The sequence below is a fragment of the Microcaecilia unicolor genome, chromosome 4, assembly GCF_901765095.1.
Source record: "Microcaecilia unicolor chromosome 4, aMicUni1.1, whole genome shotgun sequence".
NCBI lineage: Eukaryota > Metazoa > Chordata > Amphibia > Gymnophiona > Siphonopidae > Microcaecilia > Microcaecilia unicolor.
In genome coordinates this window covers 176,770,772-176,794,493 of record NC_044034.1, presented here as the reverse complement: position 1 = coordinate 176,794,493, position 23,722 = coordinate 176,770,772, and the positions used below count along the sequence as shown (strand labels likewise).

The 23,722-nt window shown below is 43.7% G+C and overlaps 1 protein-coding gene across 1 annotated transcript in view; it reads left to right on the top strand.

Annotated features, from left to right (window-relative positions):
• SWAP70 (switching B cell complex subunit SWAP70) overlaps positions 1 to 23,722 on the top strand; it is a 184,729-nt gene that overhangs the window by 143,618 nt on the left and 17,389 nt on the right. The window contains exons 6-9 of the mRNA XM_030200994.1: positions 1,167 to 1,275; positions 3,273 to 3,454; positions 8,882 to 8,989; positions 15,446 to 15,612. Of these exons, the coding sequence (XP_030056854.1) occupies positions 1,167 to 1,275; positions 3,273 to 3,454; positions 8,882 to 8,989; positions 15,446 to 15,612 (566 nt within the window). The remainder of the gene's footprint in view (positions 1 to 1,166; positions 1,276 to 3,272; positions 3,455 to 8,881; positions 8,990 to 15,445; positions 15,613 to 23,722) is intronic.

The window sequence follows — 23,722 nt, the reverse complement described above, 5'->3', positions numbered from 1 at the left end:
TCAGCAGGACAGAGCTGTCTGGAATAAGATGGTACATGCTCCATGTCTCTGGCTAGGTGGTGGGAATGCCTCATGGCCAAAGAGGTGTTGAGGCTTCACGTGGGTTCAGGGAGGAGCAGATAGAGACCAATGGGGACAGAGCCTGCCATCGGGTAGCAAGGGGGGTGGTCCTAGAGGACGGCTCTCGATTGGAGGGAAAGGTCAGACCTGGCTGACCTCCCAGGACAGAGATAGCGAGAATGACCAGGAAATGATAGCAGGAAGACGAAAGAGCCAAGCTTGGCAGAGAGAGAGAGAGGAGGTCTGGGCAGCCTCACAACCAGTGGTAACAGTTCTTACACAGCCAAGCAAGTGTGGTTGCACTGCCTGTGAACTACATTACCCACAGTGCATTGCTCATGTATCTTTGCAGTGAGAAACTGCAGCAATGATAGTCCTTGGAACTGAGAATAACAGTAAAGGCATTACACACATTTTAGGATCATGTTATAAACTAGTGCAAGGCTGTCGGAGGACAGAACAATCAGTACCTTAAAAATACGGCTGCTTAGCTATTTATAGTACCAGCAGAGATAAATTGTCTAAAGCAGTCTATTTCTTCAATGATTTGAGGCCAAAACAGTGCTTATACCACATGTGGGATTAATAATTATTGAAAAGACCTTTAGAATGACGTAGGTAACCTGCTATCCATACCAGAGAGTTTATGTACTCACTTGAGGCAGCGTGGCAGTGAAGCCATCTGTCATCTCACTGGTTGACATTGCAGCAGTGAACAGCTGCTGACTATACCAGTTTAAGGTCTTTTGCCCCCCCCCCCCCCCACTCCAAGGGTGCCCACCCCAACCCAAGGCAATCACCTAGATTGCCTGCTCAATAAAGTGCAACAGGAAATTTATTTTCAAATGAAAAATTTAATTCTAGAAAGCTTTTTCAGGTAGTAGTGTCCATAGAATAAGATTCAGGTTAATAGTGCCCATATTACTTTATCAGAATCGTCTAACCCAATAGCTTGAAGGTAATGGCTATTTTTATTGTCTGTGTGTGATGAGTATCCTTCAGCTGCCAGACTGATAAATACCTAATGTTGAAGCTCCAGTGTGTCCTTGTGAATGTCTGCTTATCAGAGCAAGCTCTTTTTTTTTTTTTTTTTTTTTTTGTTCTAGTCCTTGGTTGACAAAGATGGCAAGAAGTGCCTTTTTCTTGTGAAATGCCAAGAGAAAAGCTTTGAGATCAGTGCATCAGATAAAAAGAAGAAGCAAGAATGGATTCAAGGTAACTTGTAGTAAAATATGTGCCCTTGTAAATTCATTTTAGGCCCTGTATAATCTGCCCTATCAAGATGTGTGAAAAATGTGTGTCTCAGAGCCCAAGACATACGTACACATCTAGGGAGGGAAGCCACACATAGCAAGTGCATGGTCATTTTAAAATAGTTTATATATTTCTAAAGTTTGCAGGTTCTTCTAGCTTGTGTACTTCATGCTAATTTTCAGAGAGAGAACATGGGGATTTTTCTTCAAAAATTAGCATGCGATATATACACAAACCCCTCATTCTGTAACAGGTCACCTAAAGTTAGGCATCAGCTGTGCATATAAGTTATAGAATACCAGCACTTACAGGCATGACTGTTATAGTTATGTGTGCAAGTTCTAGCCGCATGCACAGGGGTATTCTTTAACTTAAGTGCATAAATGCAAGGGGGAGGAGCATGGGTGGGGCCTAGGAGTGTCCAACATTTACGCACATAACTTACAAAATTACTGTAAGTTTACATGCTAAAGTGCAACATTGAGGTGTATACCCAAATGTAGGTGCATAGATGCTGACTTTTATGCTAGTATTCTATAAGAATATTTTGGGCATTGATGGTTTGATTTTTGGAGAGCCAGGCCTGTGGGTGGACATCTAAAATACCAGTGCCTAGTGTTCAATGCTTTAATGTCTGTTATTAGTGTGTATGAGTGTTTGCTTTTCTATTGGTTAATGGAGGTCTTTTCTTGATTTTTATTATGTTGGCTATTATTATTTTTATTGCTTATGAATTGCTTTGACTTTTTTTTTTTTAATAGAAAAGGTGGTATGGCCTTTTTAGAAAAGGCGGTAGAGCAAATGAACAAGTATTTTATGCATAAGTGCTGTTATAGAAAGGCTCACAGCCCATGTAATTTTGGCACCTAACTTTTAGCGCTTAAGTCATAGAATTGCCCCCCCAAAGTGCCCTTGTTTCAGGGCTGAAATAGTACATGTATGTTAGAAATTCTAAGGTATGCATTCTGCTGTATTCTCCAGGCTTTCCAGCATGCCCCCTTGTTAGCTTAGTTAAGTATATAATGTTTTGGAAACTTGCATATTATAACTGGGCACATGAAGGTCAGATTTTTGGCACAAACAATAAAGGCAAAATTCAAGGGTGCCAACTACCCAGGCAGAAGAGGGGCCTGCTTCCCCTCGTTTCAGAGCAGTAATTTTCAACCCATTCCTCATGGCGTTCCAAGCCAGCCAGGTCTTCAGCATATCCACATTTTATATGCATGGGATATACTTGCATACAATGAAGGCAGTATTTGCAAATATATTTTCATATTTCAATTTTGATAAACCAGTAATAATATAAAATATCTAAGTGGTTAATAATAATGAAGAGTATGTGTATGTATATTTCTCTGCCTTTTTCCCTCCCTCCCCTTCTCTATCTGTTGGAAGAAAGGCAGATAATGTATAAGGTGGCCTAGGTTACAATCATTATTAAACATACTATATTATGTAATGCATATTCAGTATGTCTGTCTTGCAAATCAGACTCGCAGGGTGACCAGAGGACTGGGTTGAGACGCCTAACATTGGAGCATGCACTTTAAATGAGAACCAATGTGGAACTCTACTTCCCTCCCCCACCTCCACTACTGCCTTAGGTTTCAAAATCTTAAATCCAGCCCTACTAGGACATCAGTTTAGAATGAAGCAATTTTACCTGGCTAAATGGCTTTGAATTTTATCTTAGGGCTTGATTTTCTAAGCTCCCCCTCCCCCCCCCCCCCCCCCCCCAGCCATAGAATGGGGGGAAAATCTTAGTAAGTCAGGGCCTAAGAGTATAGTTTAACTTCGCATTATGGCTGTGTGTTCGGAGAACTATTTTTGATGATGGAAAGGTTTGGGTGCCCAGTGTGCAGAATAAATCACAGATTATCACCACTTTATTTGACCTGTTCTTCATGCTGATTCCCCCCCTCCCCCCCACCGTTTTAACAATTAGTAATTGTCCACAGCCATTCAGATGGTTGTAAATCTGCAGAGACTAGGCAGTCCTCCGCCTCACAAGGAAGCACGCCAGAAACGGAAAGAACTGCGTCAGAAGTTGCAGGCTGAGCAAGAGGAGGTGGAAAGGCAGATGCAGGAGCTCCAGGTAGCCAATGAGAAGAAGCAGCAGAAGCTGGAGGCCATGCGGCAGGTGGGAGACTGACAACGTCCATGAAAAATGCAAATATTCATATGTCAGAAGCACATTGTAGTCTAGTGAAATGATGATTCAATGTGTGCCTTATAAATGTATTTTTGGATCTTAAGTTGCAAAAGGATACTAGCATTTGAAATGCAGCTATCTGAAAGGAAGTGTTGCTTACAGGAGCAGTTTGAGCACAAACATGAAAATAGTGAATGTATAAATGATACAACAGTTAACTTTAGGAATCCAGAGAAGACACTGAACACTTGGGTAGTTTAATATGGACAGGTGTTCTGTCAACATGTAAATTAGCAATTTCATTAAAGCAGATCTTGTGTTAAAATTTATTCAGAAACAAAAGACCTGTTTAAACCTATAATTTAATGTCCTTTGACTGGGATCCAAGGTACAGCCAAATCTAAAACTGTGTAAGTAGGGGCACATTTTCAGGAGGCTTCCGAACTTCAGTGAAAATAATCAAACTTTGTGTACCAAAAAAGAATTTTCCTGCAGTGACATCACATTTGCAGATCCTGACACTCGCATGAGTTCTGGAAAAGAACTAATGTATAGGCAGCCGAAACTCATGTAATGTGTGCAGATTGTTTTCGGCTGGGATGATGCCCTGTATTTAGACCTAAAACAAGGAATATGTATCAAATGTGGTTCCTATTGTGATTTGTACCAGTTCATAGCTCAGTCATTGAATGGCTGGAGCAAGTTGGAAAGTTCATAAAGGCAGGAGCCTCAGGACTCAACGAAGTTGTGCTAGCTTTCTCTGCTTATGAGGAAAATCCTGAGCTTATTACTGGTTTTGGTGGCTGCTTGGATAATTATAGGACTTAGCTGTGAGTTGAGATGGATGTGTCTGACTGATGGGTGTTTGATAGGGTTTGGGAACTTCCATGTTTGTTTAGGATGATAAAAATCAGTGAAAAAACCTGACAGATAAGGCACAGTAGCCTAGAAGCAGTTAACGTGATTTTTATTTGGGAATGCTTGAAATACCACTGATTGCAGAAAGTGCCATTAAGTGGTTTAGAGTAAAATAAAATACCAAAGATTTGAAAGTTAAGAATAGAAGTTATAATCATAAAAGTGAGAGGTGGGTAAAAAATTAGCTAAAGGAAGGACAGGAAATAAAAGCAGAAGGGGCGGTAAAAAGATACAGGAGGATAAAGGGAACTTAGAAGGGAAGGAAGGAGCCATCGACCAACCAGAAGACACAGAGTAATTGAAATGGCCAGATTCTGAGTAGACTTTTGAATTTCATGTATGATTCTCTGTGGATGTTGATGGGAAAGGAGTGCCGTAATTGTCATCCTAGACAGCAAAGAGGAATCACGAGTAATATCACACCATAGACAGGCAGGGAGAGGAAGGGCACATAGGGTCCATTTTTACTAAGCTGTGGTAAAAGGGGCCCTGTGCTAGTGGTGGTGACCATTTTTGCCGCATTCCCAGGGCCCTTTTTACCTTGGCGGGTGAAAATAGCCAAAAATAAAATGGCCATGCGGTAAGTTTGAACTTGCCACACGGTCATTTTGGAGGGGGAGCACTTACTACCATCCACTGAGGTGGTGGTAAGGACTGCTGTGGTAACTCCCTGCGGAAATATTTTTTCAATATTTCCGTTAGCACCAGAAATGGCATGTGCTGGGGGCAGAACTACCACCAGCACCCACGTTGGGCTGGTGGTGGTTCTAGTTTGCTGTGTGGCCAGCCCGTTGTAACGCAGCAACCCTTTAGTCATAGGAATGAGAAGTATGTAAGCTACGGGCAGATCATCCAAATAACAGGGGCCTTGGGTGTTAAACCTTTAAAAACAAGTGTTAAGAGTTTTGGATATAACATTAGAAATGTGCCATGGGATCACTGGGCAAACTGGATGGATTGGTTGAACTTTTTCTGCCATAATGTACTGTGTAGCTAAGATATTGCGAATCCTAGCGGATGGTACTAGAATTTCATTAGTGTTTTGTTGATAAGGGCACAGCCAGATTACCAGTTCTACACTACCTTAGTTCTGGCATTGAGTTTTGCCAAAAACATACTTCTTGAAAATTTTATTAGGATACTAGTAAAAAAAAGGCCCGTTTCTGACACAAATGAAACGGGCGCTAGCAAGGTTTTCCTCGGGGTGTGTATGTTTGGGAGAGTGTATGTGAGAGTGACTGTGTGAGAGTCAGAGTGAAAGTGTGAGTGTGTGTGAGAGAGAGAGTGAGTCTGGGTGTGAGTGTGTTTGTGAGAGAGTGTGTGTGTGAGAATGAGAGTGTGTGCAAGTGTGTATGTGAGACAGTGTGAGAGAGAGTGTGTGTGTGTGTGCGAGAGAGAGAGTGTGTGTGAGACACAGATTCTCTGTGAGAGTGAGTTTGAGACCAAGCGAGTGTGTGAGTGACTGTGTGGCACAGATTCTCTGTGAGAGTGAGTTTGAGACCAAGCGAGTGTGTGAGTGACTGTGTGGCACATAGAGAGTGAATGTGATACAGTGTGAGACAGAGTGTGTGAGAGTGAGAGTCAGAAAGACATTGTATATGAGAGAGAGAGTGTGAGCCCTGCCCTCCCAATCCATGCCCATCTGTCCCCTGCCCCCTCCATTCATCCTTTTCCAGCAATTCCCCTCTCTCCCTGAGCCCTGCCCTCCCAATCCCTGCCCATCCATGCTCCTCTGTCACCTGCCCCCTCCATTCATCCCTATCCAGCAATTCCCCTCTCTCCCTGAGCCCTGCCCTCCCAATCCCTGCCCATCCATGCTCCTCTGTCACCTGCCCCCTCCATTCATCCCTATCCAGCAATTCCCCTCTCTCCCTGAGCCCTGCCCTCCCAATCCATGCCCATCCATGCTCCTCTGTCCCCTGCCCCCTCCATTCATCCCTTTCCAGCAATTCCCCTCTCTCCCTGAGCCTGCCCTCCCAATCCATGCCCATCCATGCTCCTCTGTCCCCTGCCCCCTCCATTCATCCTTTTCCAGCAATTCCCCTCTCTCCCTGAGCCCTGCCCTCCCAATCCCTGCCCATCCATGCTCCTCTGTCACCTGCCCCCTCAATTCATCCCTATTCAGCAATTCCCCTCTCTCCCTGAGCCCTGCCCTCCCAATCCATGCCCATCCATGCTCCTCTGTCCCCTCCATTCATCCCTTTCCAGCAATTCCCCTCTCTCCCTGAGCCCTGCCCTCCCAATCCATGCCCATCCATGCTCCTCTGTCCCCTGCCCCCTCCATTCATCCTTTTCCAGCAATTCCCCTCTCTCCCTTCCATGACCCCCCCCCTCGCATTCATGCTCCTCTCTCTCCCATGTCCCAGCCTGGCCCGCCCTCTTCTCCCCCCCCCCCCCCCTTCGCATCCATGCTGTCGTTTCTCCCCTGCCCTCCCGCTTCCATTGTTCAACTTTACTGCCCACCCTCTTCTCTCCCCCCAACATCCCTTTTTTTTTTTTTTTTTTTTCTTTTTAAATTTACCTCTGTGGCGGTTCCAGCAGCGCAGTGTCAGGGAAGGAGGCGGCGCTCCCGACGTCTAGCCTTCCCTTCGCTGTGTTCTGCTTTCTTCTGACGTCATCCTTGACGTCAGAAGAAGGCGGAACACAGCGAAGGGAAGGCTAGAGACGTCGGGAGCGCCGCCTCCTTCCCTGACGCTGCGCTTCCGCAACCGCCACCACGGAGGTAAATCTAATATAATAAAACGCACCGTGCGTGGGTGCGATCCGTTTGTTTTTTTTTCCGCCCTCGACGTCATGACGTTTGACGCGAGGGCGGGGCAGAGACGGCTGGCTGGCTTCACACCATGAATCCACGAACCCTACAGGGAGTGTTTGAGTGACTTCAGAACGTTGTCTTCAGAACGTTCACGGTGCGTTTTATTATATTAGATTTGGAGGAATAGCTACTAGAATAACTTATTTATCAAACAGTTTAGTGATTTTAGAATGCATAAAATGACAGGTGGAAGATACCTAGTTCCAGTGGTGTGCTGGAGCCGGCTCGCACCGGCTCGCAAGAGCTGCTTGTTAAATTTTGACAGCTCTTGCGAGCCGGTTGTTGTTGGGGGCGAACCGGCTCCATTGCGGGAGGTAAGCATGGCAGGAGGGCGCCATCACAGGCCATGCTTACCTCCCCTGCTGCTCCGAAGCATATCCAGCCATGTCCTTCGCTCCCACCCTCCCCTCCCGCTCCCCTCCGTCTTTTTTTAATTACCTCTGTCAAAGCGCGCGCCATTTAAAGCCCTGCTGCGTGCTGGCCGTCTCCAGGCTTCCCCTGCTTGCTTCGGATGATGTTCGTGCCTTAGTCCCGCCTTCGCGAAAAAAGGAAATGACGTCAGAATGAAGGCGGGGCTAAGGCACGAACATCATCCGAAGCAAGCAGGAGAAGCCTGGAGACGGCCAGCATGCAGCAGGGCTTTAAATGGCGCACGCTTCGACGGAGGTAATTAAAAAAAGACGGAGGGGAGCGGGAGTGGAGGGTGGGAGCGAAGGACATCTTTGGACATGCTTCGGAGCGGCAGGGGAGGGAGGAGAATCGCTGGATGGGTAGAGGGGGGCAGGGGAGAGACCTGCTGAGCATGGGTGGGTAGAGGGGGCAGGGGAGAGGCTTGCTGGGCATGGGTGGGTAGAGGGGGTGCAGGGGAGAGGCTTGCTGGGCATGGGTGGGTAGAGGGGGGCAGGGGAGAGAGGAGAGTTTCAGGACATGGATGGAGGGGAAAGCAAGAGAAATTCTGGACATGGAGGGAACATAGAGGAAGGAGATTAGATGAGGGAAAAGGAAGTGAGGAGAGAAACTGCACATAGATGGAGAAAATAGGCAGAAGCTGGATCCACTGTACAGTCAAGTATGCGGAGGACTAGAAATGAAGAAGAAAGGAGGAAAGAAAAGAAATAAATGGAAAGGAAGCCCTGGAAACGGAGTCAAGGGAACAGATAGAGAGCAGCAGAATCAGATACTGGACCAGCATGATCAGAGAAACAGTCACCAGACGACAAAGGTAGAAAAAAAAATGTTATTTTCATTATAGTGTTTGGAATATGTCCACTATGAGAATCAGGTGCTGAACGTTAAAAGTTTATATTTATTTATTTACTTATTTATGGCATTTTATCCCATATTAAACATGAATTAGATTGGAACCTGGGATAATTTAAATTTTTTTTCCTGGAGAGAGTAATGTGTTGGCCGCTCTCCCCCCCCCCCCCCCCCCCCCCCCCCGGGTATAGCCAGCTCTGCAATTTTTTTTGGGGGGGGGGGGCGCAGTGGTGGACGGGGGGGCGCCGAGGTGGACCAGGGAGAGAGCCTGTTGTTAAAAATTTACCAGCACACCACTGCCTAGTTCCAGCGTTTACGTTGACTTACTGACTGACTGGACATTTTGTAGTAAGCATACTATCGAAATTAATCTTCTGGAGCTGTAACATTCCCCTTCCTGTCTTCCTTTTTCTGTTTTTTAGCAACTAGAAGAAGCAGCATCTCGGGCAGCAGAAGAGGAGAAGAAACGTTTTCAAACACAAATGGAATTACAGGACCAATTCAGACTGGAGCTTCAGAAGGAGCAGCTGGTAAATGTTTTTTAGGTTTCATTTCTCTATTGCCTTGCTTGGACACAGTCTAGCTCAAAGTGGTTTACAAGACAGGAAAATACAGTAAAATAGCTCCGATGAAATATCTGGGACTGGCAATACAAGCTTCTTAATAACAAAGCATATTTGTTTAAAGGAACAAAAGATCATGTGATATTTGTTATAAGCCTTTGTTTGGACAAGTTCATGGAGGAAAAGTTCATAGTCTGTTATTGAGATGGACATGGGGAAGCCACTGCTTGCCCTGGGATTGGTAGCATGGAATGGTGCTACTAATTGGGTTTCTGCTAGGTACTTGTAACATGGATTGGCCACTGCTAGAAGCAGGATACTGGGCTAGATGGACCATTGTTCTGACCCAGTATGGCTATTCTTACTTCTTATGGGCTATTGTGATTCAGTAGTCATAAGGAGGTGACGACATGTTAGGTTTATCTGCTATTACTCATTATAGCCACTTTAAAATCCTAAGTTAGAAAGTGACTCACCAGCTATGAACTTTGATATTGTCTTTATATAGTTAAAGACAGATGATTCCAGTAAAGTTCAAGCTGCTCATGAACAATGTTTCCTCTAAGGATTCACAGCTTGTGAACAAAGTTCTCAGCCCATTTGTAACGTTTCCACTAACCAAATGTGCAATGGCTGTATGCCATCGATTAAACATTGTAGCCATGACAAGGTGACATTGAGAAAAATACTAAACTATTATTAAAAAAAAAGTTTTGATAATTTTCTAAAAGAAAAGTTCATAAGCCAGTGGCCTTGGGAAAATCCACGGCTTACTTCTCTAAGATAAGTAGCATAAAATGTGTTGTACTGTTTTGGGATCTTGCCAGGTACTTGTAACCTGGATTGGCTACTGTTGGAAACAGGATGCTGGGCTTGATGGACATTATCTGTCCCAGTATGGCAACGCTTATGTTCTTATTACCTTAATATAAATACTTTAATATTAATCTTCCACTTTCTTTCATGGTCGTTCTTTGGAGTTTCTGGGACATAGACCATTGAAGTCTGCACAGCTCTGTCCTTATGTTCCAACTACTGGAATTGGGATTTGTTAACCACTTTTATGAAGAGATTTACCCAGCGTGGTGTACAGGTTGACATAAAACTTACCATTTTTTAAAAACAGCATAACAAATTGTATTTACGCTTTTATTTGGCCATTTTACTATGACCAAATATAAGCATAAATATAATCAATGAGGTTCTACATAGATGACATATGAATAAACTGAGTGCCCTCAGTATGGGTCCTAAAGTGACTGACTGGCTTAGGAACTAGTTGAGTAGAAGGTGACCAAGGGTAGTGGTAAATGGAGCTTGCCCTGAAGAAAAGGATGTTACAAGTGGTGTGCCACAAGGATTGGTTCTTGGTCTGGTTCTTTCTAACATTTTTGTAAGTGATCTTGCAGAAGGCTGTCTGGTAAGGTTTCCCTCTTTGCAGATGATACCAAAATTCTGCTGATGGGTGTGGATAACAGGAGGAGGGACCTAGTGAAGCTGGAAGAATAGTGGGCAACTAAGATATAATGCTATAATATAATATATAAAAACCATGCATTTCAAAGCATCACTGAAAAATAAGCTTGAAAACCAGGCAGGAAGAAAGCGGGGCAAACTAGGCACATGCCTAGGGGCCTTCTCAGATGTGTTAATATTATGGGTATTAAGATTTTTTTTGCCATGGTAAGTTAACTTCTGATAGAAAGAAGACTGGAAGATAAGGAGGGGGTTGGGGGAGCCAAAGCCATACTGACCATAGAGGTGTGTCTATTCTTTCTACTCCCATACGTTGTCCTTCTGTCATCAGGAGAGGTTGGTCAGCAGCACTTCTTACTTGCTGCTTCTTCCTCTGTGGTCAGAACAGTGCACGGCCCTATTTGTGGAATTTTTTAAATGTATCTGTATCATAATGGGAGCCCAACACACTTGTTTGTCTCAGTCCCACCAAAAGGTTAATCCTCCTTGCTTGAAACCAATTAAAAACAACTTTTTCTTTTTTTTTTAAACCTTGATGCATAGAATGGAGACTAAGGCCCAGATGCATCAACAAAACGTAAAACAACCGAAAACGTAAAAGTCATTACCGTTTTAGAAAAAACGAAGGATGCACTAAAAAAAAAAAAGACGCACATGTTGGGCGCGGTATTCAAACGTCGGATGCATGAAAGTATCGTTAATCTGGTGTAATCTCCGCCAGCGGTATAGGAAACACATGCGCACAATCGCCAAACCTATGTTATCACCTTGCCCGAAGACGCCGCGCCGCTCACTCCCGTTTCTCAATCAGCTGATATCGGAGAGTGCAGTTGAAATCGTCCATCAGAAAAATAGCCTTCCATTTTGGCCATTATTCACACCTAAATAATAAAAACGTCTTTTTTGGCTGTGCTTCACAGTCCACTGAGAGATCTGGAAGTCTCTGAGCCAATCACAGCTCAGCTAAACGCGCTGTGATTGGCTCAGAGACTTCCAGGTCTCTCAGCTGAGTGAAGCACAGCCAAAAAGGAAGTTTTTATTATTTGGGTGTGAATAATGGCCAAAATGGAAGGCTATTTTTCTGATGGACAATTTCAACTGCACTCTCCGATATCAGCTGATTGAAAAACAGGGAGGTGAGCGGCACAGCGTCTTCGGGCGGCGTATATGACATACGTTTTTGACAATTTTTAGATCTAGCGCAGCCCCAACAAGAGGTACAACCTCTCGTTAAATTTTCCAGCGATTTCCATTGTTAAGGCAATCGGAAAAGTGCATCTCATTACAATAGGGTTTCTGCACAATTTACTCATCTGCATTCCATTTTTGTTAGCTGCTACCGCCGTCAGAAAATGGCCTTTAGTGCATGCCACAGTTAAAAACTTGTTCGTTAAAGGCTCGTTTAGTTTAGTGCATCTTGCCCTAAGAGGGAAATGGGACTTGATATACTGGCTTTCTGTGGTTTTTGCAACTACATTCAAAGTGGTTTATATAGTATATATAGGTACTTATTTGTACCTGTGGCAATGGAGGGTTAAGTGACTTACCCAGAATCACAAGGAGCTGCAGTGGGAATCAAACCCAGTTCCCCAGGATCAAAATCCACAGCACTAACCCCTGAAATGTTGCTTTAAAAATACCCAATTTGTGGTCAAGGCCTTCAGAGATGGTAGAGAGAAGTGAGAGCCCTTCAGATTTTCTTAGTTCACAGTTACTTGACATGTAAATAATGAATTTTCTAAAATGGTGCATGTTTAAATAAATGTTTAAGTTGTTTGTTAAAGCCTTGAGATAAGGGGAGGGCTTTGTTAGATATTTAGTGCTACTTGCTACGATGACAATTGCTTCTTCTGCATGCCTCTTGAAATTCAGGTGTGTAAACTGATGCATTTTTAGCTATTTCTTCATGTGAGTCTCAGAATTAGACTTTTTTTTTGAAGGCTCATGTCCTCTTGGACCCAATGAGAGGAATATGGCAGGCAGTATGTAAACGTGTTGGCTGTTCTGCTAGAGCTACGTTATTGCTGCCGATCTGTGGGAACTTAGATGTCCAACCGGCCATGACTTCCCATGCTTTTTGAGTCTGGAATAATAAAGACCTATAATTTTCTGTTTCAGCTGGTCAGTGAGCATTGGAACGCATTTTTCTCCGCCCTCCATAGGACTTTTTTGGGCCACATTGACTGTTACTTGTCTTAAATGTGGAGCAGCAGGAGTGGGGCGCCTTAGGGCATATGGTGTAACATTATCCCTCGATATAATTAATTTTGATCCGAGATTTTCTCTCACTTTTTGATGATGACAGTATGTGACTAAAACAGGCTGTCAGAAAACGTATCGATTTTGCTTCTCCATGACAATTGGTGCTGTGGAGAAGGGGGAGGAGCTTTCTCAGGTTGAAAGATATTAGTGAGTGATCTCTCTGCTCAAAGGGGCAGTCTGTGAAAACTGTCAGTCAGGGAAGAAGATAGGTAAGAACGATTTGCAATTTTAAGAGTTGAATTTACACAGGTCTTGTGGTAACTTCCTGAGGGAAGGGGAGGGAAATCTTGCCTATTAATTACCTCAGGTGGAGGCACCAGGCACCATTTATATAGAGGGCTGATGGAGCTGGCCCTGGGGGCTCGTGTCAGGTCAGCCCCCCCCCCCCCAATCCAGGACGGCTTCTGAGGGGCATTATACTTGTAAATTAGATGTCAACTCAAAGCCCACAGAAGGACAATGGCATTCTCAACTCAGAGTGGTTAACTGTGGAGTGCCTAAGAGCTTTGGACAGTTGGTCCACTTACCTCTGGATTCTATATAGTGCGCCTAGAGATCTGCGCTGAAAGCGGCGTGGATTCTATAACTATTTGCGTAACAAGCTAATGAGCACTGGTAGCACTTAACAAGCAATAATGAGCACTAATTGACATTGATTTGAATTTATTTCTGCACAACTCGCGAAGCATATCCCTTCGAGGGGAAGAGTTTATCTTTTAGGCAGCCTGGATGGAGTATACAGGTCTTTATCTGCCGTCATTTACTATGTTATGTTACTATGTAACAAAGTGTGCTGAACTTCTAACGTGCACAGACAAAGGGGTGTGGTTACGGGCAGGAAAATGGGCATTTCATGGGAATTCTGAAATTTACGCGCATAGTGTTAGAATATGGCCCAGTACGCCTAACTCTATGAGCCAGGATTTACGCCACGTTTTTGTTGGTGTAAATGGATACGCATAGTTTTAGGCACTATAATATCAACTAATTTGATTCTATAATTGACGCTTAGCACTGATTTCAGCACTGATTTTTTTTAGGCACCATGTATAGAATCTAGCCCTTAATGGTTGATCTTTCAGAACTTGTGGGAACTGTACTAGGATACATTATCCTTTATTGCATGGAGTTCAATACTGAATAATTATAATGTCAGTTCAGTCAGACCCCATATAGAATTTGTGGACTTTAGGTTTAATGTTTGGGTGGGGAAGGGTGTGGAGAGAGTTGGGAGGAATGGGATTTGTTTTCTATATATGCACATGCTGTGGGAAAGTCTGCTGGGGTCACTATCCATGGAACCAGGCGTACTGCTGTATAGCCACACATGGAAGGGTTAACCATGGGATGGTGAGTTAGCAGTGTATCTAATTTGAAAAAATGTTAAAGTATTTCAAGGAATGACTGTTGGCAAACTAATAGGGAGTGTATATTTTAGATTTAAGGGGATAGGATTCAAGGGGATTAGGAAGTGTGTGTGTGTGTGGGGGGGGGGTTATACATTGTTCATTTAACTATGAAAAAATGTTTGGTCAATATGCAGCCACAAAGTGGATGTATCTCAGCTTGATTGAGATTCTGTATTATGGTGACTTGCTGTGGATAAAGGCCAATAAAGAGAGATTTTAAAAAAAAACCTATTTGTGGCTCTGATTAATTACTGCAGCAGGGGTTGCTTTCCTATTCGTGGAGTAACTGCTGTGAAATTCTCTGGGAAGAAAATGAATGGAACTTGTCTTTAGAAACTCGAGCAATCTCTTATGCTGCAGAAGTGTTTTAAACCCCCCCCCCCCCCCCCCCCCCCGAAATATTTGATGCCAGTTGTATATACAATTAAAATTAACGCCATCAGAGTTTCAATGACTCATGAAAGTTGAGAACTGCATGTAATTTAATCTGCATTGTATCTACCCATCTCAAAAGTTTTCTCTTCCTCCTTTGGGCTTCCAGCTCAATTGGACCCAGTTTCTATGTCTGTTATGCTGTATGCATACTTTGTATTGAACTTGAAACTGTAAGTAGGATATAGTGTATATATACTTGCATCTGCTCTGCCTTTTTTTGTTATTACAGTGTGAGTCTCAGGATGTGTTACTGAAAATAATGTTGGAAGATAGACCACGTGTTCCATATTTTGAGTGATTGTGCTACTTTCTTATACGTAATGAATTTTTTCCTTTTGCTTTGAATTATTTTAGTGTTTTGTAAACTTTCAACCTACTTGTTAGAAGAATGAAGGATAGCAAATTAAAAAAAAAAAAGATCCAGTTTGCCCATCCATACTGTGTACTATCCTTCCTCTCCCTTAGAGATCCTACATTCATATACCATGTGATAATAAAATAAATAAAAGTTGAAAAATAAACAATTCTTATGCATTATGCTGCTGGGACAGGGAGCTCCATAGTGTTAGCAGTGAAATAGGAAATACAGAAGAAGGTAAGGTGCATATTATTGGGAAAACAAAGTTGTTTTCACAGGAGGATATGCAAGATAAGGTATAATGTAACGAAGAGAGAGGAGCAAATGGACTGGACTGGATGGAGTGATTTAACTGGAAGAATTGTTTCTGTAGTTCAGACACCTGCTCTCTCAAAGATGAACATTTAGAAATCCAGGAACAACAAAATTTTGTTTTTACAAATAATTACTATACAAGATTTACTTTTCTTTTGCAATTGTCAGGTCAGACTACAGATGGAACAACAAGTTGCACAGAAATCAACGGAGCTAGAGCAATATTTGAAGAGGGTGCAAGAACTTGAAGAAATGTACAAACAACTTCAAGAAGCGCTGGATGATGAGAAACAGGCCCGCCAAGATGAAGAGACGGTGAGAAAGCTTCAGGCAAGGTACTGGTTTGCCCTAACGTTGGTACTTACTAAATTTGACCTTTTGCATGTACTATGTGGAAACATTTTGTTGCAGAAAATTCATTCTTATCATTACCTTATTAAAGTATGGCATTTCCTCCCTTTTTTATGGTTGTAAAAGGTTTTAAAATAGTACACCTTTTTATTATGAGTCTGCTTTCAAAACTGAGATGAAACATGAGATCACGATGTGGATGTCCATATCTATAAGTCTTGTTTGGTACTCTATTCACACCAAACTTTTAAGAAATGTCGGGAGACTCGAAGAGGGGCTTGAGGACACTGACAGGAATATTCATATCTGCATATCGCAGAAGCACACACATGCATCTCTTGGAAAGTAGGCTTATTTAGTTCTGGGTGGAATGTCTCTTATAACGTTCTGAATTGTGTTTATTCTAAACGTATGCTCATTTCCTTTTGAACTGTCAATGCAGTCGATTATGTGACACAACTTATTTATTGCACTTAGCATGGAAAATGGTCCATTTAGTATGTGAAGGTTCTAGAATCCTAAAATCAGTCTCGAATATATGCTTTGCATTCTTATCATATGACTTGCATTGCTGTTTTCCATAATTAGTATAAATGTTCTGGGGAAAAGTGTCGGATGTTTAGATACTCCTCCAGGGTCAATCACAGCCTGACATGGGGTCAGCTTTGTGGCTGTGTGGTATTTCCATACGTTGCCATGTGGAAGATCTAGGTTTAGTTAATGGGCCCTTTCAGAGCAGCAGTCACTCCCTAGAGGAAGGGAGTTCCAGTATGAAGAAGTGGTGACTCTTGGTGGTTAGAGTCAGGACTCATGATTGCAGGCTCATAGGAGGAGCCCTCATGCATGGCCCTTGGTCAAGGATGTTTGCTGCAGTGGCTGGCTTGTGAGTTGAGAAAGGAATATAAAATATTTATCCTTGAGTATCTGCAAAAGAAGCCCTGATTCCAAATCAGATGGAAGTGCAGAATGAAACTAGACATTTAAAAATGAAAACTCTTTCTGTTAGAGTACAGGCGTGAAGTGAGTTTTGAAGCTTTAGATTGCTTTTCTACAGATGTTTACTAAATTCTAAGCTTTCATACTTAAAGTATGTGTTGCTAGTAGAGATTTCATATGCTTACTCTATAATGCATCTTTTCATTTTTTTCTTTTTAACTGTCACTATTTCAAATTTGTTTTTTGTAAATTTCCACTTTAGTGTTTTATAACTTTTTTGCAATTTATATTATTTAACTTATTTATACACAAGAAAAATAAGAAAAGGCACCACCAGGTGTGCAGTGAACATGCCCTCCCTGCACCCCAGCCCAAACAGCCAAAATTCGCAGCTCAAGCAAATCCAAAACCCCTAACCACCCCATTCCCTCCCATTCTTGGGTGACATCCTCATGCTTCACCCCTCACTCGCAGCTCCCAGGTCCAGCGGACTGAGAGGTGAAAGTGAGTCACGCTATGATGCAGAAGGGCATCCACAGAGCTCCCCCTAGAACTACAAGAGCCTGACAGTACTCCCACCATAAAACAAAGAAACAGTAAGGCAGCGTTAGGCTACGACACTTATACAGTATGTCAGTGTCAGGACAGAAAAGGGGGACTCGGTGTGAAAAGCTCCTCTCTAGATAAAAGGACAGAACTGCCACACTGAGTAGGATGACACAGCTATCCTTCGGACTGTTCAGTGGTGTTTATCTAGTCCTGTGCCTCCTGTACAGTAGTAAACAGTTTCCAACCACTCACAGTGAAAACCTTCAACTGAGCTGGATATAGCAACATTTTCTCTGCAAGGGAAGAACACGCTGGGGTAGAAGCTGTACACCGTTCAGTCAAAGCAGAGAAGTAATCCTGGAAAATCTTAATTAAATGATCCTCATGCTTGACCTCATCCCTTTTCTGTTTATATACATGGAGTAAAGCGGCTTTTTGTGAATAACTATAAAATTTGGCAATATTGGGTCTAGGCTTATAGCTCCTTCAAGGCCGCAACCAAGTCGATGCATGCGCTCCAAGTGGTAAGGCTGCTGCACAAGAGGCACAGGGAATTGCGCCGCCAGCCATTCCTCAAGGATATCCACGAGCTGTACCTCGGGAAGCGACTTGAGGAAACCGAAAAAATGGAGATTGTCTGTCCACAATTGTTTTTTTCTGTCGTGAACCTTGGCTGTTTGTTCCTGGACCTGGAGGGAGAGTGCAGTGAGGTCATGCTGGTAAGTGTGTGTTGAGTCCTCCAAATCCGGTATGCCTGGAGACAGCCGAAAGCATGTGTTGCAAAGAGGATAGTTGCTCTGACAAATGTTCCAATGCAGGTCTAAGGCTTTCACCATTGCTTTGGTGATGTTGGCTGACAGATTTGTCATGGCTAGGATTGGTGTCGCAGGAAGGGACTCCACAGGCCGAGCTTTCTCCACGCTTTTTCTTGGTGCTTTACCAGCCATGCTGCTGCCCCTCTTTACAACAAAATGGTCCATAGAGTAAGGAGCAATATCGGGAATATGTTTTCCACAAAAAGTAGAGCAAAGAAGCAGATCAGGATAGCTTCCAGGGATGTGTCCGAGCAGCCTCAGACAATTATGTCTTGCTCTGCTCACTGCATCACATGACTCTCCTTACCAGATCATTTATAAACAAGTTAAAGCATTCTGGTCCCAGTACAGAACTTTGTGCGACTTCACTATTCACCTTCCTCCATTTACAGAACTGACCATTTAATCCTGCTCTGTTTTCTGTCTTTAACCTGTTCCTAGTCCATAGCAGTACATTATATCCTGCCCCATAGCTTTTTTATTTTCTCAGGATTCTGTCAAAAGCTTTCTGAAAATCTAGATACATTATATCAACCAGCTCACCTTTAGCCACATGTTTATTCACACTATCAACAAATGAAGCAAATTAGTGAGGCAAGATTTCCCTTGGTTGAATCCATGTTGATTATGTCTCATTAAATCATGTGTGCCTATGTGTTCAGTAATTTTGTTCTTCATAATAGCTTCTACAGTTTTGCCCAGCACTGACGTCAGGTGTATCGGATATAGCATCTCACTGTTCCATATCCATTGCTGAAGCCAGATTGACTCAGGTCTAGCTAATTTTTTTTTCGTTTAGCCAGTTGTTGAGTTGAATATAGACTACATAAGTACGTAAGTGTTGCCATACTGGGACAAACCAAAGGTCCATCAAGCCCAGCATCCTTTTTCCAACGGTGCCCAATCCAGGTCACAAGTACCTGGCAAGATCCCAAAACAGCACAATACATTTTATGCTGTTTATTCTAGAAATAAGCAGTGGATTTTCCCTAAGCATTTTAATAATGGTCTGTGGACTTTTCTTTTAGGAAGCTATCCAGACCTTTTTTAAGGGTTTTACTACATTCTCTGGCAGTGAATTCCAGAGTTTAATTACATGTTGAGTGAAGAAGCATTTTCTCAGATTCGTTTTAAATTTACTACTTTGTTTCCTCAAAGGTGACAGAGGCTACCCACAGCAGACCTGGCTCATGACCCCTATAGTGCACCCACAAACAGGGTCAGAGGAGGATTACAACAACAGACATCATAGAGCGCACCTTTGGACAGCTGAAAAACAGATACCAATGCTAGATTGTTCTGGAGGAGAGTTCCTGTACATCCCCCAACAGGTTGCCAAGATCTTTATGGTCTGCTGCATGCTACATAATCTGGCCCTGCGCAGAGGACAGGCCCTCTCAGAAGAGCCACAGCAACCAGAGTAGCAGGCCCCAGACCAAGATGATGAGGAACCCTCTCCACCACCAGGCCACAGAGCAGAGCAGAGTAGCCACCAGTTGGAGGTCAGAGCCAGGAAAAGACGCATTGAAACAAAGTTTTAGTGACAGGAAGTGATGAATATTTTTTTCAATGATGCACCAGTTACAGACCATACCCTCCCACCACTCTCACCCACTCTGTGCATATTCCCCTCCCTCCAACCCTCACACTCCTTCCTCCCACCACATCCTCATCCCTACCACACCCACACTCCCCCACCCCCAGCATGTCCCATCAGAGAAACTATTGCCTACTTTCCCCTCCCCTCCCCTTCCCCTTGCCATGTTGGCTCCTACCCCTCTCACCCTGTTCTTGAGCAGCTGGTGGCAGTCCAGTTGTTGCTGCTGCTGGTGAACTCTGTTCAGAGTCCTCCCCTGATCCATTCCCACTCTCATGGGAGCTGGTGTGGTGGCTGACAGAGGCCTGCGAGCTGGTGGACCAGTGGCTGGGGGGCATGAGAATCCCATTCTTCTGTGCTTTGCAGCTGGTTACTGTGCACTACCACTACTGGCGGAAGGAAAAGGGTTTCTGGTGGCCACAGTGGTAGTGGTTGTTGGGGGCTGCTGCGTCACCTCTTGGTGCATTAGGCCCTAGTGAGAGTTTGAATGTCAGAGAGAGAGTGTGAAGGGATTGGACAAGCCTACACTAACAGCTTCCTGTAGTACCTTTGTTACTGATGGTATTATGCATACGGAGTACACTCCACTGAAGAATGTGCCACCAATATCAAAATAATGCACACCAACATAATACAACATATTAAACAGAATGGGATTTGCATTGTTCAGGAAATATATGCTGGTACTTTAACACTCGTCTCCCAGTCAGTCCTATTTCCTGGTACAGCATCTTCCTGTTGACCATGTGAACAGTGAGTCTTTATCACTAAATGTTTTACCATCATTTGAAGTCTCCTTGTTCATTCCTGGTCCGCCGGCTCTATTTCCCACTCCCTTCGTCTCTCTAAAAGAGCCATATTGACATGATATACCTGAGGGAAGAATGTTCGCACGAAAGCACAGTGTGCAAATTTGTTCTCATTGCATTAATGCATTTTATTGCTTTCTGTGAACTAAAGAATGGGGACAAGTTTTATAGATTTGACTTCTTTTACTGCACTGCTTCTTGCTTGCTAAGCTTGGTGTGATAACTCAGTGTACACAAGTAAGGCACAGTTTGAGATTTTCCAGCCGGAAAGCTGAATTTGTACACAGTGCTGCACAACAAATAGCAGCTTTGTGGAAAGGATTGGGGGTTTCTTTAAGATGATCCTGGCAAGGAAGTGCTGCCTGTATGAAATAAAAACAGGTCTGACAGCAGAAACCAAAGAAGTCAGCAAAGCTTGTTGCTTTTCATGAAGGAAATGTGCTTCAGAAAATATTGAGATGGTTGTGCCATTGAAGCCAATGAAATAAAACTGAATGGAAAAGGGACATTTTTAGTGACTTATTTTTACACATTCACATTTAATTCTTTTTTCACTACTTTTAATTCCTGAAAATTGTCTGGTTTCTTCTCGGTGCATGCAGAAATTTGGTTAGATGTGTTTTAAGCATTATGTATGCAGCTTCTGTTTGCTCTGCTGACTTTGAAACACTAAATGTTTGGACGAACACTTCAAAAACAATCAGTGCACCACAATGTCTGAAACTGCTTCAGATAAAATATTTTAGGGAAGTTGAATGCGCGTGAGGAATGCCGAGGGAGCTCTTGAGCAGATCAGACTGGAAGAAGGAGGGCCTTATTTGTGAAGGGGTCCTTTTACAAAGCTATGGTAGAAAGTGGTTTTAGCGCGTCCTTACGCAGATTTTTCCCACACACTAAGGCCATTTTTACTGCAGCTGGAAAATGACCATTTTTTTTCATTTTCTGAATTTGTGACCACACGCTAATGTTGCTATTTTGTAGGCGATAAGGGTTCATGTGCTAATTGGTACATGGCAATGTAGATGTGCTAATTGATTAGTTCAGAAACACCCACTCTCTGCCCCAGATCCCTCCCTCTCCTGGCCAAAAAAAATAAAAATATTTTAGCACTTGGATAGCGCAGGCACATTTGGAGCTTAACCTGTGACATATTGGTAAACCCTTTAAACCTGCGGCAAGCACATGCTAGTGCTTACTGCAGCTTAGTAAAAGGACCCCTAAAGGAACTCCCAAACTCTTCAAAAGCAGAGCCACATGGGACATTTCAAATCACCAAAGTGTGTGTGTGTGTGTGTGTGTGTGTGTGTGTGTGGAGGGGGGGTGTCTCTCTTTGGAGTTCTTAAGTAGTTAGATCTGTTCTTACCTGAGTAAATGGTTTTTGAAACTTGATTACACAAACAGATATATCATAGTATCTATAAACTGCAGAAAGAAAGGTGAAACTTCAAATGTGACTATTTGCAAGAAAGCAATGTAAGAACAGATGAGGAATATGGAACACTACAGTCAGCAAAGGAAGATGTAGTGTAACTTATACAGCTCTTCAAAAAACCAAGGGGACGATGTCAAAACAAAGGGTTTTTATTTAATCAAAGACTTGACACAGCACCGTGTTTCGGCTGTGTGCCTGCCTCAGGAGTCTGTGCAGATGGTATCAACATGTATCTCTGCCACAATATGCAAAACAGCATATAAAAGCAATCTTTAAAAAGACACAAATGATACGACTGCAACAAAAACTAGCCTGGCAATTCTGCCATGTCGAGTCTTTAATAAAGATCCTTTGTTTTGACATTGTCTCCTTGGTTTTGTGGAAGAGTTGTGTTGGTTACGCTACTTCTTCCTTTGTTGACTATTTGCAAGAATGCATATGAGATTGTAACTCATTTGGTGCTCGGTATTCAGCATGATTTACCCACTTAAATCACACTGACTGGGTCAGACCTGGAATAGTGCTGCTGAGATTCCGGGTAGAGTTTCAGCACTATCCAAGCAGTGCTGAGGTGATCCAGAGGCAGAGAATGTGCAGAGCCCGGAGTTATCTGGGCACTGCCAATTTATTCAGTGGTGATATCCGGACAGCTGCTTGGCTAACTTAGGAAAGAAAAAAGGCTGACTGTAAATTAACCAAGTAGATATCGGGGTGATATGTGGGTTTGTTTTATTCCACACTTGATATACCGCCTTTCTGTAGATACTGTCAAAGCGGTTTACATATGTACTATTTTTTTCAGACACATTCTGTCTCTAGTGGGTTCACAATCTAAGGTGTTTTTTGTACCTGGGGCAGTGGGGAGTTAAGTGACTTGCCCAGAGTCACAAGGAGCTGCAGTGGGACTTGAACACAGTTCCCTAGGCTCTCAACCCACTGCATTAACCATTAGGCCTCCAGTCCCAGCAGCTGCTTAATACACGCATACTCTGCACCAGTATCTGGGTATAGAGAAGTCCACAATGACTACTGTTTAAAAATAAATAAATATTCCATATCATCAAGCTGATCAATCCATAGACTGGTGGGTTGTGTCCATCTACCAGCAGGTGGAGATAGAGAGCAAACTTTTGCCTCCCTATCATGTGCTACTGCTGCCGGAAACTCCTCAGTATGTTCTCTATCTCAGCAGGTGGTGGTCACACACAGCAGCAGCTCTGGCTAGGCCTCCAAGCCTAATTTTTAGGTTTTGTTGAGTGCCTGGGGTTGAGGGCTCTTCTTGAGCAAGTGCAAACCTGGTGGCGCCAGGTCCCTCCTTTTCTCCCCCCTCCCGCTGGCTCCGTTAAAAAAAAAAAAAAAATTTTGAACGTCCTTAAAGGCGTTTATTTCGACGTTTATTTAAACGTTTATTGCAGCTACTCACTGGGACACCAGGTCTTTACAGCTCGGAGCGGAAAGCAGGTAATTTTTACCTTTTTATAGCGGGCAGGGGGTTCCCCGATTGATCTCCACGTGGCATATGGCGTCGGAGGGTGAGGGCGCAAAGAGTCGCTCCCCGGATCGCTTAGGCGCTTCTAGAGGGGATGCGGGGGTCTTAAAGTCTGATTCGCCCTTGTTGGGTGACAGTTTCGTGACCGATGAGTGTCCCGGTCCTTCCTCCGGCGTGGCGGTTTTTCCCGCCATAAACGCCCATCCCCCGCTGCTCGCCTCCGCCATCTTGGCCGGCCACGCGGCTCGGACGGCTTCTTCGTGGGCCGCCCTTGAGGGAGACATTAATGCCATGGACGCCCTTAATTTGGGCGACGGCACCAAAGCGGCTAAAGTTAAGCGCCGTTTTTCCCGCGCGGCTCCTTCGCGGAGTGTCGCGCCGGACGCCATTTTGGATGCGCAGCATGTCTCTCCCCCGCTCTTGCGAGCGCCGGTTGAGGGTGCGTCTAGGGCTGTAGCCCAGGCTGT